Source organism: Sturnira hondurensis, unplaced genomic scaffold (assembly GCF_014824575.4).
Source record: "Sturnira hondurensis isolate 20B ecotype Veracruz unplaced genomic scaffold, ASM1482457v3 Scaffold0021555, whole genome shotgun sequence".
In the NCBI taxonomy this organism is placed as follows: domain Eukaryota; kingdom Metazoa; phylum Chordata; class Mammalia; order Chiroptera; family Phyllostomidae; genus Sturnira; species Sturnira hondurensis.
Genome location: NW_028094186.1, coordinates 4,254,185 through 4,269,464, shown reverse-complemented (window position 1 = coordinate 4,269,464; position 15,280 = coordinate 4,254,185). Strand labels below are relative to the sequence as shown.

General features: G+C 57.9%; 1 protein-coding gene across 14 annotated transcripts in view; it reads right to left on the bottom strand.

Moving 5' to 3' along the window:
• Positions 1 to 15,280, bottom strand: part of HSPG2 (heparan sulfate proteoglycan 2) — a 96,349-nt gene that overhangs the window by 35,290 nt on the left and 45,779 nt on the right. For all 14 annotated transcript variants that reach the window (XM_037032969.1, XM_037032974.1, XM_037032975.1 and 11 more), the window contains exons 14-34: positions 13,574 to 13,737; positions 12,897 to 13,079; positions 12,591 to 12,787; positions 12,355 to 12,502; positions 11,460 to 11,587; positions 11,052 to 11,138; positions 10,903 to 10,961; positions 10,733 to 10,800; positions 9,760 to 9,900; positions 9,458 to 9,634; positions 9,089 to 9,268; positions 8,856 to 8,974; positions 8,108 to 8,219; positions 7,835 to 7,948; positions 7,631 to 7,758; positions 7,149 to 7,235; positions 6,623 to 6,672; positions 6,207 to 6,301; positions 5,753 to 5,893; positions 5,177 to 5,368; positions 78 to 170 (exon numbers count right to left, since the gene is read on the bottom strand). In XM_037032969.1, coding sequence (XP_036888864.1) covers positions 78 to 170; positions 5,177 to 5,368; positions 5,753 to 5,893; positions 6,207 to 6,301; positions 6,623 to 6,672; positions 7,149 to 7,235; positions 7,631 to 7,758; positions 7,835 to 7,948; positions 8,108 to 8,219; positions 8,856 to 8,974; positions 9,089 to 9,268; positions 9,458 to 9,634; positions 9,760 to 9,900; positions 10,733 to 10,800; positions 10,903 to 10,961; positions 11,052 to 11,138; positions 11,460 to 11,587; positions 12,355 to 12,502; positions 12,591 to 12,787; positions 12,897 to 13,079; positions 13,574 to 13,737 — 2,663 coding nt within the window. The remainder of the gene's footprint in view (positions 1 to 77; positions 171 to 5,176; positions 5,369 to 5,752; positions 5,894 to 6,206; positions 6,302 to 6,622; positions 6,673 to 7,148; positions 7,236 to 7,630; positions 7,759 to 7,834; positions 7,949 to 8,107; positions 8,220 to 8,855; positions 8,975 to 9,088; positions 9,269 to 9,457; positions 9,635 to 9,759; positions 9,901 to 10,732; positions 10,801 to 10,902; positions 10,962 to 11,051; positions 11,139 to 11,459; positions 11,588 to 12,354; positions 12,503 to 12,590; positions 12,788 to 12,896; positions 13,080 to 13,573; positions 13,738 to 15,280) is intronic.

Below are 15,280 nucleotides of genomic sequence, written 5' to 3'. Positions count from 1 at the left end.
TGCAAGGACGGAATAAACACTGAAGGTGCCCCCTAACTTCCCCTCCCGCCTGCCCGGCATGGAATCCACATGCTCACTGTGATCTGGACGTCAGGGTCAGAGAGCGGGCTGCTCTGGGCCCCAGATGTGTAGGACAGGGTGTATCGCAGCTTCCCGCCATAGGCTGCCACCTGCAAAGAGGCCAGCCCTGCAGTCACAGACCGACTCTGCCCTCCTCTGGGGTGGGGGTAGAGGGGTGACTGTGCAGGTGAGGGGGTGGAGCCTCTCAAGGCACTTTTACACTTGTGCTATCCCTCCCCTCCCCACCACCAAGCAGAGGCCAGTTACTGTGCATGGCCTGTGCTCACCCAGGAGACAGGACGTCGCTCAGTTCCTTCACTGCCTCAGAGCTGGCAGCAGTGGCCCTGAACAGTCTCTTTTCTGTTTTGGGAGGGGCTCCCCATTTCCCAGTGCCTGACAATCACAGCAAACATGCTCCAAGTCCCTTTCCATTGAAAGGAATTTCCCAGAAAGCAGACGAGGGTAATGACGACAGTGACCACCAAGGGGACGTTGCAGAAGGCTCAAAGTTCTTAGCCATGGGGGGTGGGGCTGAGGGTGGGCCCTCAGGGTTCTTGCCTCCTGAGCAGGTGGGTTTTATTTGCTCAGAATCCATTTCCCTGCTTTTTGCCAACTGCAGCTGTGTTTTGCCTTAAAGGAAACTATTTCCTACATGCAGGCCATGTGGTTTGAATGGAGACATTCACCAGGCCTGGCCAGTCTGTCATTCTATCATGTCTCCTCTCTGTTCCGTCCAGGGTGGACACATAAACCTGGCAAGTCTGCTGTTTCTACTGAAACAGAAATTTCCTTTACTAGTCATATTGGAAGCCAGAGAAGGACACTAACTGAGATAAAGGTCCTAATGAACCCCTGGATGCAGCCATGCCTGATTGCAGATATCCTTGGACTTTGTAGTTACATGAGCCAATATATTCTTTGTTGCAGACAAGCCAGCCAGTTTTCTATGGCTCACCATGGCACAGCACTCGTGTTGGCTGCAGACGGCTCTTCAGTGCACAGCCAAGGCCTCAGCTCTGCCCCACCAGACTTTCCTTTCTCTCCTCTGCCACCAGGGCAGATGTTCAAACTAATACCACAGGGCGTCAGGCCTAGCCCATTTGCTCACCCTGTGCTCATTCAGTTGGGAGCACTTATTAAGTACCTGTTGACTACATGCCAGGCCCTGGGCTACACAGGCCCGAGGATGTTCTCCACAAGCTCAGGGTAAGGTAAGAAGAACAGGACCATAACCAGCCAGTCATGAAACAACTGGTTTTCTGTTTGCGTCAGATGCCAGCAAGTTCATTGCCACACCCACAACCAAGCTGCAGGTGTGTGTAGCAGGGAAGCTAAGGGAGCAGACTCTGCAGTCTGAGACTGGGGTTCGAATCCAGCTCCACTGTCTGGACAGCCTTGGACATCACTTAACCTTTCCGAGCCCTAGTTTCTTCATGTGCAAGTGGCAGTAAAAATACCTAGAAGGATATAGCAGGAAGATTAAGTAACACAGGCTACGTGAAATATTTCACTCAGCACAGCGCCTGTGAGCACACAGCCTCGGTGCTGCCAAATCCCCATCATGCCTGGCTCCACCCGTGGCTTCCACAGAGCTTCCCCACCCTCATTTCCATGGACCAGACTGTCTCGTCTGCTTCTCTGCATGGTATTTTATTGCAAATTATGTGTGTTCCTTAGAAGACTCTAAATCACTAGGGACAAGATGGAGGTGATGTCAATACTGACACTAACATTAAAAACAGGGATGCTGCTGCTGAGGATAACACGCATGACCACCAGACTAACAGTGAGCCGGCTCTGAGAGGCCAGGGCTTCTGCCCGTGCACAGTGCAGTGTATACAGTAGGTACTTGATTAATGCTTCTCGAATGAACGAACGTAGTGTCGAGAGCGAGTCCAGTGATCTGGATACAGGGTAAAGGGAACCTAAAGAAGGGGTGTCTACTTCCCCGGTAAGACAGCCCTTCTGCCAGGGGCCTGTGGCCACTGAGGAGCAAGGGCTGAGCTGGGTCCAACCTCAGCCCTCCCTTGACCCGAACGTGGGACCCCAGACAAGTCCCTTCCCCTCTCTGGGCCTCGGTCTACCCATTTGACCATGGAGGGCTTTGACAAAGGGCCCTCTGCTACGTCAGGGTTCCAGAACACCCCTCTAGCCCTCCCAATTCCTTGTTACCTTGTTCCCCAGGAAGGCTTGGGGCAGCTGCCAATAATAGAGGCCCTCAGGAAGCAGAGAGAAGCCTTCGTAGGACAGAGAGAACTAGGACAGAAGGACAGGCGGTGAGAGCCCAGGGAGCAGGTGCGGGGCCGCGAGGGCCGAGGAACAGAAGCCCCGACCCCACAGCCCAGGTCCCAGCCTGCTCTTGGACAACCTGCTCCCCATCGAGATCTGGACACCCCAGCTGCTCTCCCGGCGTACGGTTTGGGTCTGTCACCTCACGTCAGGTGAGTGCCACTCGTGGACCCTAAGATGACTGATGCGGCATGCCAGAAAACATTTTAAAATTTAGTGGCAGTCTTAATATGTATTTAAAAATACATAACCAGCATAATTGAGTTGGTATATGATCGATTTAAAGGAAAATCTGAACTAAATACCAGTCCAGGTAGTGTGCAGAAATGGCGGAATTTACAAACTTGGTTCAGAAACACCCAAGGTCTAGGAAGCATGATGTGTGGGCCCCTGGATGGGTGCCCTGGCACGTACCTGAGGGGCTACAGAAGACAGAGAAGCTGGGGAGGAGGCAGAGGAAGAGGGGGGTGGAACTGCTCGCTGAGCAGCTGCCGGCTGGGGATGGGGTAAGAACCCTGGGGGAGGGGGGCGGGGGTGGGCAGCGAAGCTGGAAAGGAGCTGCCAGATCTCGGCATCCATCCTCCTCTGGGCCTCGTCCACCTGGGGGACCAGGGGAGGGAGGATGGGGGAAAGGAGCAGAGAGGGACAGAAAGGGTGCCATGAGGCGTTGCCTTTCCCCAGGCTGTGCTTCGGTTCTATCTGTTCACGAGTTCTGATGCCTGATTTTCCCCAGTACCCTCCACCCTCTTGCTCCTCATGAGCCCGGTGCAGCTCTCCTGGGATGGGCTGCCTTGGCTGTGGGCCCTGACTATGGGGAGAAGCTCATACAGAGGGTGCCCCGGGCAAGAGAGGGGCAGACTCAGGGGCTTGTATGAAGGAGATGCACCTTGGGCCTCACTCTCCATGTGTACCTTGGTGCTACACCAAGCTGTTCATGGCTCTGACGAGAAGGGACAAGAAGGGAGAATGTTTCCCAAGGCAACCCTGGAGAGGACTGGGCACCAGGCTGGAACCTGGCCTGGCGTGGGGCAAGTGGCCCAGGAAGGCCAGGGCATCCACTCGAGGCTCCTGATGGACTGCGCTCTCTGCCTTCCTTCCTGGGGCCCCTGACACAGTTCAGACCAGGCCCCAAGTTACCTGTGGTAGCCGCTGTGCCTGGCCCCTGCCCTCTGGGGGTCCCGGGATCCTCCCAGAAGTCACAGCTACCCGCAACTGCTCCTCTGAGAGGGACGTGCGGTTCTGATGGGTGGAGGGCACAGGCCAGCTCAGACCTCCCAGGGCCCCAGTGCTGGGGCCCTGGGGAGTGTCCTCTCCCCGTGGCTGTGATGGCCAGAGAGGCTCACACCCCCCGGGCAGAAAGACGGGGGCTCCCCTCTGCAGGCTGGCGCACAGCAACTCCGGGCTGCTAGAGGGGCACATGCACACAGAGCGGGGTGTGGAGGCTGCTTGGGAGGCAGTGCTGCCGTAACCTGGGGGCCAGGTATAGTCACGTGGCTTTTAGCGTTGAGTTAGTTTCCCTGCCACCTCAGTCACCACTCTGGCCACAGATGGCTGGCACCAGAAGCAGACCACACAGCAGATGCGGCACACACCTGTCCTGGCTATAACTCCTAGCGTCGCAGGGTTTGGGCACAGCAGTGACCTGACTGTGGAGCCAAAGGACACTGCCTGGCTTCATGCAGACCCATACTGCCTTGAGCCCTGGGCATTGCCCCATGTGGGGCTGAGGGTATCGAAGGACACACCATGCCCACGTCACAGCAACTTCACAACACTCAGATCATGGGCCTACCTGGTGAGCCCGGCGCAGCCGCGCAAAATAGGCCTCCCTCTATGGGGAGAGGGAGACACCAGGAGAGGGAGTCAGAGAGAGAAGTCTGGGAACTGCAGGGCAGGAAAGCAGTGAAACAGACAGGCAGGCGAGGAGAGGAGGAACCCGAGAAGGCAGAAGGGACGAGAAGGCAGCCAGGCCTTGGAGGAGTCTGGGACACCTGGGTCTAGCCAAGGAACAAGTATGGGACAGCCTTGGGACGCCCCCTCCTAAGTTTGTCCCTGACCTCCCTGGGACCCTGAGTGAGGGGCACATCTGCTTGAACACCGGCCTCAGCCAGCAGGCGACTTCTGGACCAAGACCCCCTTTCCCCGGGTATCACCAAGTGACCTTAACGACTCGAGGAACACATTTGGGCAGGCTGCCCTGAAGTCCGCCAAGACCCTGTACCCCACAACACGACCATGACCATGACCTCCCCGCTGGACCAGGTCACCTAACCTCCCTCACCTCGGTCCCCTCACTGATGACGCGGGGCAGCAGTGGCACAGAGCTCACACCGCTGTGATCTGTGGTATGTAAACAAGTACTCGGAACGGTGCTGAGCACAGGGTAAGAGCCCAACAAAGAAGACCTGGAGTGGGAGTTATTATGACGCCCAACACCAAGCGGAGCTGGAAGCACAGGTGAATCGTGAGTTAGTGAATGAACAAAACTGCGACTGTGTCTCACTTGTCCTTGTGTTTCAAGGGCCTCGCCCAGGACCTGACTACACAAAAGCTAATAATCATTAACAGGTGAGCACTTGTGCCAGATGCAACCTCCAACCCTCCCACCACCCTGCAGCTGAAGGCAGCCAGCTGCTAAGTGGCGAGGTCTGTCTGACCCCAAAGGCTGTGCCCTTCACCGTGATGTGGCTGATACCTGCCTGCCGGCCCAGACTACTCTGAGGTCACAGGCCCTTGTCTGTGTCCCCACTGGCCCCAGTGCTCAGCAGGGGCCCGGCCCAAAGCTCACAACTGGGGAGAGCCTGCCAGCTCCCGCTGCGCATCACACCTTGTCTCCCTCGTATGTCTCCGGCAGCTGCCAGTAGAAGGATTCATGGCCAAGTTGGGCAAAGTTGCCAAAAGAGAGCCGGGCACCCTCAGGCACGGGTTCCACGGTAAAGCCTCCCGTCAGGCGGCTGTTCCGCTGTGGATTCACCAGGGCAAAGCCTTGGAAGTCCCCTGGGGCAAAGCGGGTGGAGATCTGGAAGCAGGAGGCTAGGTGTCAGCCTGGGCCCTTGTCAGACTGGCACCTTGGCGGGGGAGGGGGAAGGGCAGGAGTGAAGGTAATGGGGATGGATGGCTGAGATAAGGGTTGGGGCAGAACAAGCGGGGAATAGGGAGGAAAACTGGGAAAGGGGGGGTTGGGCTCAGTTCTGATGTAAGTGATAGTGGGGTCATGGGGGGTATTAGGGCAGAGGTGAGGGCTGCTGGGATCTGTGCTCATACGGGCAACAGCAGGGGCATGGGCATAGGTGTCCTCATAGGCAGTGGGGACACCACTAGGCCAGGCTCCTGACTTGCCCCAAAGGGGAGCCAGGGCGAGGCAGGGGCTGGGGCTGGGGCTGGGGTGCGTGCAGGCTCTTACCAGGTGTCGGGTGTAGGAGGAGCTGGCGCACTGCTGGGTGATGCCCATGCAGAAGCAGGGCAGGCAGCCGTCGGGGTTGCTGATGCTCAGGTAGAAGTGGTGGGGCCGGCAGCGGCTGCAGGTGAGGCCTTCCACCTGGGCCTGGGAGGATGGATGGAAAGGTGGGTACAGGGAGCTAGGCTGGGTCTCTTGTACCTCCAGCTGCCCATGAGGCCAGCCTTCCCAGCCATTTCCAACAGTTCTGGGAGCCCCTGCTGCCCCCAAGCTTGGGCCCCCAGCTCCCATCAGCTGCTGCCTGACCTCCCACCAGGCCCTGAGCAGTGGGGCAGAGAAGGATCCTCTGGGGAAAGGTGGCAGGGATGCAGCGACAGTCTCGAGGGTACTGGAGAGGGAAGGCCTGGCAACCACTATGGCTGTGGTCAGGACCTCATAAAGCGCGGAGCTTTGGACTGACCTTGCACTGGCATTGGCCGGCAGCGTCACACTGGCTGCCGACGCTGCCCTGGGGGTCGCAGCCACAGCCGATCGGCTCTGGCATTTGGCCTTCTCCTGTGGTGGAGGGAAGCCACAGCTGGAATCCAAAACCCACCACCAAGCACCCCCATTTCCACCACCCCTGGTCATCTAACTCACCACCCAGAGAGGGAGTGTTTATTTCTGAACATCTACCACATGTAGTCCTTCTACACATTCACAGCCCTCTGGGGTACGGGTGCCTTTTACTACCCCCATTTCACAGATAAAGAAGCTGAGGCTCAGAAAGGGAAAGTCGCTTGTCCCAGGTGGAAGGAGGACAAAGGTAGTGTGCTAGCTCCACCCCCGGGGGAGACTGGGTAGCCCAGCTCCAAAGGCCTCCCCAACCCCACTCACTTCGGCATGGCTCGCCCTGGCTGGGATTGCCATAGTAACCTGGGGCACACCTATGGAGAGAGAAAGCACTGGATGAATGGAGGGCGGACCACAGAACCTGCTGAGAGCCAGGGGTCAACGACAGCACAGGAAGGAACCAATCAGCTTAATGAACCCATTTTACAGATGGAGAAACACCTGGGAGAAGACACAGGCCTGTGTCCTAGGCCACAGAACCAGTGTAGTGAGCATGATTAGGCCTCGAACCTACAATCTTCATAAGAATGAGGGTTTTTGTGGGAAGACTCTGGTCTGCCTGGGGCAGGGGGTGCTGGGGTTGGAGGTGAACTGCAACCCCAGATCTCTGAGGACCTCCAGTGGCAGGCTCAAGGTTGAGGTGCTCAGGGAAGGGAGATATCATCTTCGGAGGCCTGGGTATGGGGAGTGAGAGGCTCCTGGTCCCTCCGGGTCAGGGGGACTGGGCCCAACCTCACTCCAGGGACAGCCTCTCCTGCACCCAACCCACCCTGCCAGCCACCCGCCTCACCTCTCACAGTGTCGCCCGCTGTGGCCTGCGGAGCACGCGTCACAGGTAGGGTGGCCATCTGTGTCCAGAAAGCAAGTGTGGGTGGCCCTGAGAGCATGGGGACAAATTTCTAGTTAGAAGGTCAGCAGCTCTTCCCTCAGGACCGGGGGAGAAGGGTGAGGAAGAGCGGGCATGAGAACGGGCACATTCCGAGTTCCAACCACGTGCCAGGCACCTCGCTGAGAGTTCCATGTGCATCACCTCATGCGATTCTCACATAAGGAAACGAGGCGGAGTATATCGTTGCCCCCTTTCACAGATGAGGAAGTTGAGGCCCAGAGAGGGACATGTATCACATCTTAAAATGATACACTGAGGAAGCGGTAAGGCCAGGATTTAACCAGTGCCTTTCCAAAGGGTCTGGGAGGAAGCAAAGACTTCCTCTGTCGAGGGGGCAGTGGACATTTCAGGGAAGAGCAGGTACAGGCAGGAACTGAACTCACTGGCCAGCAGAGGGGGCTCCATAGCATGGACATGGCTGGCAGTCCTGTGGTGTCCCTTGCTGGGCGTCCCCGTAGTAACCCGGCTGGCACTGCTCACACCGAGGGCCAACTGTGTGGTGCTGGCAATCCTGAGGGCAGAGAGTGGTTAAGGCTGGCCCCCCTGGGGCTACAGATCCCTGGGGTAGGAACAGTGGTGGGACTCACCTGGCAGGCCCCTGTTTCAGGCTCACAGACCTCCGTGTGGCCATGGCAGCTGCAGCGTTCACAGGTGCCCAGGTAGAGGCCACTGGGCATGCGGGTATAGCCTGTGTCACAGTCCTGGGGGCAGGAAGAAGGCAGTGGGAGGGGCTTCCTCCGCAGGACCCATTCTGGGCAGCAGTCACTGGGCGGCAGGGCTGGGGTGGGCTTGGGGAGGAGCCAGGGAGCACCAACCATAGAAGGAGCTGGCTGGACAGGTGCGTGGGGCCCAGGGCTCACCTGGCAGGATGGGCCACGGTACCCGGGTGGGCAGGTGCACTGTTCCACTTCCAAGGCAGGGTCCTGGCCAGTGTCCTCAGGCACGGCCACATCCATGCTGATGCCAGAGATCCTGGGAGTGACAAAACCCTGTGAATGAGCACCGGCTCTGTGCCAGGCATCTCTGCAATCTGATGGGCGATGGTCTCATTCATCCTCCCAACCGCTCTGTCCTGATGCTAACTAGGGGTCCATCCCCCAGCTGCTGTGGGGATCGTGGCAAATGGCTTCTACCTGCAACTTTCTCCAGAGAATACATTTTCCTCTCCCAGAGAGGTCACACGTACCACCCCGATCCCTAGGGCAACCAATGACAGATGGACTAAGGGCACAGAAGCCCCTTTGCCTCAAAGCAGGATGACTCTGCAGAGCTCCACAAGGATGCAGTGGAGGCCTCACCTGCAACTCCTCCCTTGTCTGGCCACTTCCCCCTCCTGCGTCCCTCCCACCCTCCTTCCCAGGTTCCCCCTGTGAATTATGTTCAGCTCAGTCCCCATCTCGGGCTCGGCTTCTAGGCAACCTGACCCGAGATGAGCCCTGTGAGGGAAGCACTGGTATAATCTCCACTTTATAGATGGGGAAAATGAGGCAGAGGATGGCCTCGCAGCCTGCATGAAGTAGAGCTGGCAGCCCGGTGGCACCGCATCGCACACTTAGACCAGAGCTGCCCACCTGAACCCCCTTCCATCCCTGCCCTGACCCCAGACACCTGCTCTCAGCTGGCTGCTGGCTGTAGGATGCCTGGATCAGGAGTGTGTCAATGCCCGCCAGCGCCATCAGCAGGTGCTCCCGTGTGGCCGGCTGCCCGTCTGGCCGCTGCCATGCTTGCTGCCAAGGTAAGGACACACGTGCTACAACCCCACATCCTGGGATGCAGCTACCCGAGTGGGAGAAGCAGGGGGCCTCCCCACCCCAGAAGGCTCTTGGGACAGTGCTGCTCACCTCCCGGAAGGGTACAGTGAAGGTGCTGGGCTGGCCGGGGCTGGGCTCCCGGGAGGGGTGATGCTCCAACACAATGCCATTGCCCTGCAGGACCACCAGCGGCTGCCTGTGCAGGGGCAGGGAGCTGGGCTGCGGCTGCTGGGTCACTGTGAAGCGCAGCTCTCCTCCATAGGAGGTCACCTGGGACGAGGAAACGGGTGCTCAGCTAGGGTCCCCGCAGTCAGGCCCCGCCACGGCTCAAGACTCCCACTGCTCCCCCGACCTCTTCCACCTCTTCTCCAAAGGCACCATAACACTCCTGGTTCCGAGCCGTTGCCTATGTGGTTTCTGCAGCCTGGAATCCCCTTTCTTTTCCCACCTCCTGCCTACCTTGTCCCCTAGGAAGCGCGAAGGGAGGACCCAGAAGTAGGGTTCAGTTAGGAGGCTGTGGAAGGAGGAGAAGACCAGTTCCCCGGGCACGGGGGATGAGATGCCCATGCTGGTGATGTGGGTGCCGGCGGCGTTGATCAGGCTGAACTCAACGGGTGTCTCAGAGGTACCGAGCACCTGGGAGAGAAGAGGCCCTTATGCAGCTATGGCCTGGGACTGGCACTAAGTCTACCCGGCCTGGGCTTGGCGGTTCCACCTGTCTGCCACCACCCCCCCCGCCCCGCCCCACCTCAGATAGGTACCTGGGCACGGCTCCAAGAGGAGCTGGTGCACTGGCGACTGACGCCCATGCAGAAGCACTTCAGGCAGCCGTCGGGGTTGCGGGCATTCAGGTGGAAAGAACCAGCGACACACTCGTTGCACAGGCGGCCCACCACGTTGTTCTGCAGGCACAGAGCTGGGAGCTGCAGGGCGTCCCCCAGGAGGGGCTGCCTGGAGCTTCCGCCCAATCCGCCCACATTCGGGTGGGGACCCAAGACCAGGGGGGCCACAGAGAGTGGCAGCCAGGTGAACAATAATTCCCTCTTAAGGGGAGTTTGTGCTAACCAATCCTCTTTCCTTGGGTTTCTAGGCGGCTGACAAATGCATTTAGATTTAAACTATAGCAACATGGTTAAAATAATGACTGCTACTGTTTATGGAGTGTTTCAAGCACCTTGTTGGTTTCTGTTCAATCATCATATCATTTAACTCCTCCAAGTAGCTTGAGAGGGAGTGAGGTCTCCCATGCTACACAGGAAGCAACCGAGACTCAGGCGTGGAAAATGATTTACACAAGGTTTGATAATCCACTCTGGGAATCGAGTCGGGGTGCTTGACTCCAGGATCTGTTCAGTTCTTTTTCCCCATGATGCTCTTAATGCAAATGACTTCCCTCCTCTAAGCCTCTATTCCCACGCCTAGAAACTGGCAATGCTACAACCTACATCGCCGTGTCCCTGTGAAAATTAAAGTATGGTGAAAGCAAAGGTATAGTACACACACAGTCGCCATACAGAGAATGACTAGCAAAGGGTCTGAGACTTGAACCCAGGTCACCTGACTCCCCAAGCACCTCTCGTGAGGGGAAGACTGGCCAGGTAAGCCCATCGACCTCTGGCTATGCCTCTACCCACCAGCCCAGGAGCTACAGAGACATGGACCCTCCCTCCTCCTTCTCCCAACTCTGTGCCAGGTCCCAAGGCCCCTGGGGTGCAGCCGGGGACGCATGCGTACCTTACAGCGGCAGGCCTCCCCAGATGTCCCCAGGCTGCCTCGCTCATCACAGCGTGCTAACTCCTGGTCTGGAGGCACAAAGCAGGTGTTGGTAGGGTAGGAGGAAATGATACAGACACAGTCTGGGCAGACTGGGCAGAGGGGCCAAGGGAAGGTGGTGGGATACTCACTGGTGGGCCTGCACTTCCCACCCGGCTGGATGGGGTTGCCCTCATATCCGGGGGCACAGCTGGAGGAGAGAGTGGGCTGTGAGTGAGTGGCACTTTCATGCCCCTACTCAGTACAGCCTGCTTCCCCCAGCCCCCGCCGGCCTGTTCACCTCTCACAGCGGCGGCCTGTGTAGCCTGGGGCACATGCATCACATGTGGCTTGGCCATCCGTGTCCAGGAAGCAGGTGTCTGAGAATCTGTGGGGATCAAGTGGACAAGACATGGGATAGGACTACAATGATGGGAAATGACTGCTGTTCACACCGACACAGCCATGATGTCATGTCCCTTCCCATCTGTGCCTGATCTGCAGTCTCACAGCAACGCCAGGAAGACTGATGGGCCCATTATATGAAATAGGAAACTGAGGCCCAGAGAGATCAAGTGGCATAGGACAGTTTAGTGGCCGGGTTAGGATGCAAACCCAGGTCTCCCACCTCCTTGCCCACTTATGGCCCTAGTGTGTTGTACTGCCCGCTCACCCAGGCACATTCGCCCCATCCCAAGCTGGGTCCTACCTGCGGGAGGCATCGATGTACGGGCAAGGGCAGGGCCGGCAGGCAGTAGCCGTGGCCTTCGTGGCATCCCCAAAGAAGCCGGCCTTGCACTTGTTGCACTGTGGCCCCTCCGTGTTGTGCTGGCAGTTCTGAGAGGAAGAGAAGGGAGTGGCTGGGGTGCTACAGAGCAGCCCTCCGCCCCCAGTGGGGCCACACTGAACCAGATGGGCTCCTTGAGGGCGGGCCTCTGAGGCTGTGGCTCCGCCTCCCCCCCCCCCCCCCCNGGGGTGGCCCCCCCCCCCCCCCCCCCCCCCCCCCCCGGCATGCTGAAATTCCTCCACAGCTTTCAGACTGGGGAGCATCCAGCTGCATCCTGTTGAGGCGCTCCTCACCTCACACGGCAGCCTGTCCCACGGAAAGTCCCAAATGCCTGCTTTCTACTGACCCAAACCCTCCTCCTCCTTCCCACCTGTACCCACCGGCCAGGTCTGCCCTCTGGAGTCTGCTCCTCCGATGCCTGACAGCTCTTCAGAGACTTGGAGAAAATGGTCCCCCCCCCTTGAGGCCTCTTTTCTGCCGGCCCCACAACCCCAGCTGTCTCCACTATTCTTAAGAAATACCATGATTTTTACAGGCTCCTTCCCCTTAAGCATGAGCTGCCCTGCTAAGTGCCATGCTTTGCACAGACTCTCCAGGGTTGTCCTGACCAGGGTGGAGGAAAGTAGGACTCGCACTTCCCTCACCTGACACTACATCTCTGTGAACGTGCCCAGAGATCACAGCAGTTTGCCCGGAGGCCGTGACATTCTGGAGGGCATGCGAAGCTTGTGGGCCCAGGAAGCCTCAGCCTGGGCCTCCTACCCTGCTTTTGCCTCCTGCCCCAAGCCTGGGTCAAGTGCCAGCTGGTACTACTCACCAGGCAGTGGCCGTACACAGGGTCACAGTAGCTGGCATGGCCATTGCAGTTGCAGCCAGAGCAGGTACCCAGGTAGGGCCCACCAGGCACCCGGGTAAAGTGGGCATCGCAGCTCTCACAGGATAAGCCAGAATAGCCAACGGGGCATCTGTGGGGGAGAAGACAAAGACCGTGGCCACAGGAACCACGAGGTCCCTCTGTTTCATCTTTGCCAGGGTCTCTGCTGGATCAGGCACCTGCACTCCTCCACACTGTGGGCGAGGCCGTGGCTGGTGGCATAGGTGACAGTGGTATCCATGGCGATGTCGCTCAGCCCCACGCTGGCCATCTTGGTATTGTACACCGTCTGGATGAGCACGGCCTCCAGGCTCTGCAGCGCCTGCATCATCTCCGCCCGCTGCACTGGCTGCCCGGACTCATGGACCCAGTGCTCCTGCGTGTGGACAGAGGTGTTTGCAGAGGGGGGGATGGGTTCACACGTCAGCGCCTGTCCAGTCTGCACCCCCTGTACCCCAAGTCTTGAGGACTCAGGCACCACCCACCTCAGAGAACTGGACCTGGCGCTGGTTCAGAGCACCGGGCTGGGTGGGCGTGTGGCCTCGGGAGAGGAGGCGATATCCGGCACCCACGAGGACCACGTCCGGCCGCTGCTGCACTGGCTCCAGCGTGCCACGTGCCAGCTCATAGCGCACCTTGTAGCGCAGGAAGCCGCCATAGGAGTCCACCTGGCCATGACAGAGCAGGTCAGGGCAGCCGTGGACACGCTTGGTGCCCATCGTGTGTCCAGTTGTCCCCCTCCCCTCTCGCTCCGCAGGCCCGGTGCTCACTGTGCGCCTGGCATGGAGCTGGGCACACACAACAGAGATGGGTGAGACCTGGATTCTGTCCTCGGGGCGGTCAGTCTGATGTGGGGAGGGATATGAAAATGCTACGCAAAGGTGCCCAGGGAAGCCAGCGAGGGTCCCTCAACTCAGTCTAAGTGTGGTGGTGATCCGGGAGGGCTTTCTGACGGCGGAGCTGACATTCCTCCCAACCTGAGAACCGGGGCAGGATGGAAAGCCAGGGCCCACAGGGGGCTGCATGGGGGCACAACCACACCTTTCCCCACAGCTGAGTCTTCTCTGCTGCCCACCAGTGGGAGCAGAGCCCAGGCAGGTTCTGGGTCTGTGAGGAGGGGTTCAGCCCTTTCCCTATCCAGGGTGGCAGCCAGGCCTCTCACCTTGTTGCCCAGGAACTGCTCAGGCAGAGCCCAGAAAGAGTCGTGGACCAGGAAGCGTCGGGACAGATCGACCAGCTGGAACTCCTGCAGAGCGGTGTCGACCAGTAGCTGGGTGGAGGAGAGGGGCGGCATGCCGGGCTGCGCGGGCATCGTCACGTTCACACCTGCGGGTGGCAGAACGGAGGGGTGTAGGGCTGTAGCACGTGACGGCCTGAGATAACACCTTGAGGGGCAGTAACCCAAAAAGATGGGAATGTTCTGGGAAAATTCTGATTTACAGAGAACCTTAGTCTCTCCCAAAGTGGAGAAAGAAAAGAAAAAGAGAGAGAAAAGAAAAGAAAAGCCGCTTCTTTTTCCTCTTGAGGCTTTGGAGCAGCTTTCCCAAGCATGCTCTGGGGAGAGCCAATGCGGTGGAACGACAGATGATGGTTGGCAACTATCTGGGAAACACAGGGTCAGAGAAAGGTCAAGGGGAATCTTCGCAGTAGGACTTCTCAGAGCCCTTTGCCTTCCACTTGATCTGTGGACTGTCCAGGTTGGAACAGCCCTCAGGGGCAGTAGAAATTACATGGGGCTGAAGAATAGGTACCCAAGTCCTGGCTCTGCTGCCCACCAGATACGTGAGTATGGGCAAAGGCCTCGGTATTCCTATATGTATAATGGGGTAATAGTGGCTTGCCTGACAAAGTTATTAGGAAGATAAAATGAGCAAGCTGATATAATATGCTTAAAACAAAGTGTGGCACAGAGGAAGTGCTCAAAAACCTGTTAGCTGTTGTTTCTGTTACTCTGATGGGGCCTCTCTCCTACACACACACACACACACACACACACAGAGGAATTCTCCCCATAGCATCCCCCAGATCTCCAGGGCAGCACCAACCATCCAAGAGAACTTTCTGTGATGATGAAAGTGTTCTATATCTGCACTCTCCAATATGGTAGCTGTTGGGGACCGCTCTGCATGGTTTGGGAGACTGTAGCCCCTCAAGAGCAGGCTCTGAAAGGGGCCAGTAAGTCTCCCTGGAAAACCAGGGGACACAGACGGCAGTCAGGACCTGACTCTAACACTGAGGGTTCCCGTGGGAATCAGGCCTGAAATGTACATTTGATCCTCTGAGGCCTGCTCTGCCCAGCATAGCCCTATAGATATAAACCGGATGTTTAAGTTCAAGGCATAAGGAGTGAACTCCTTATCTCACAAAACATGTCTTAAAGACCCTCTGGCGTCAGCATGACTCACAGACGATGACCTATGGCAGATCTCTGTGTTCCTTCGATTGTCATCTGTAGATAACACCTGTTTTTGTTTGACTGTAGCCTTTTTGACATTGATGGATGAGCTATGCATATGCTGTGTACACCTACACATACCATTGCCGATAAAAGCGTTTGGGAGAAGGGCTCGAGGCGTTCTCCACTAGAGGGAATCACCACCCCCTTTCCCACCAGAACAGCAAGATTGTGTCTGGGACGATTTATTCTCATCTGCGGTGGCCGGGAGAGCTCTGCGGGACAGAGTTCTCCCCCAGGTAGCTACTAACCACACATGGCTACTGGGCAGTTGAAATGGGGCTGGAGTGGCTGAGGAACTGAATGAATGTACTTAAATTTAAATAGCGCCTTGGCTGGTGTAGCTCAGTGGATTGAGCGTGGGCCTGCAAACCAGAGGATCGTAGTTTGATTCCCAGTCAGGTTGCAGGCCAG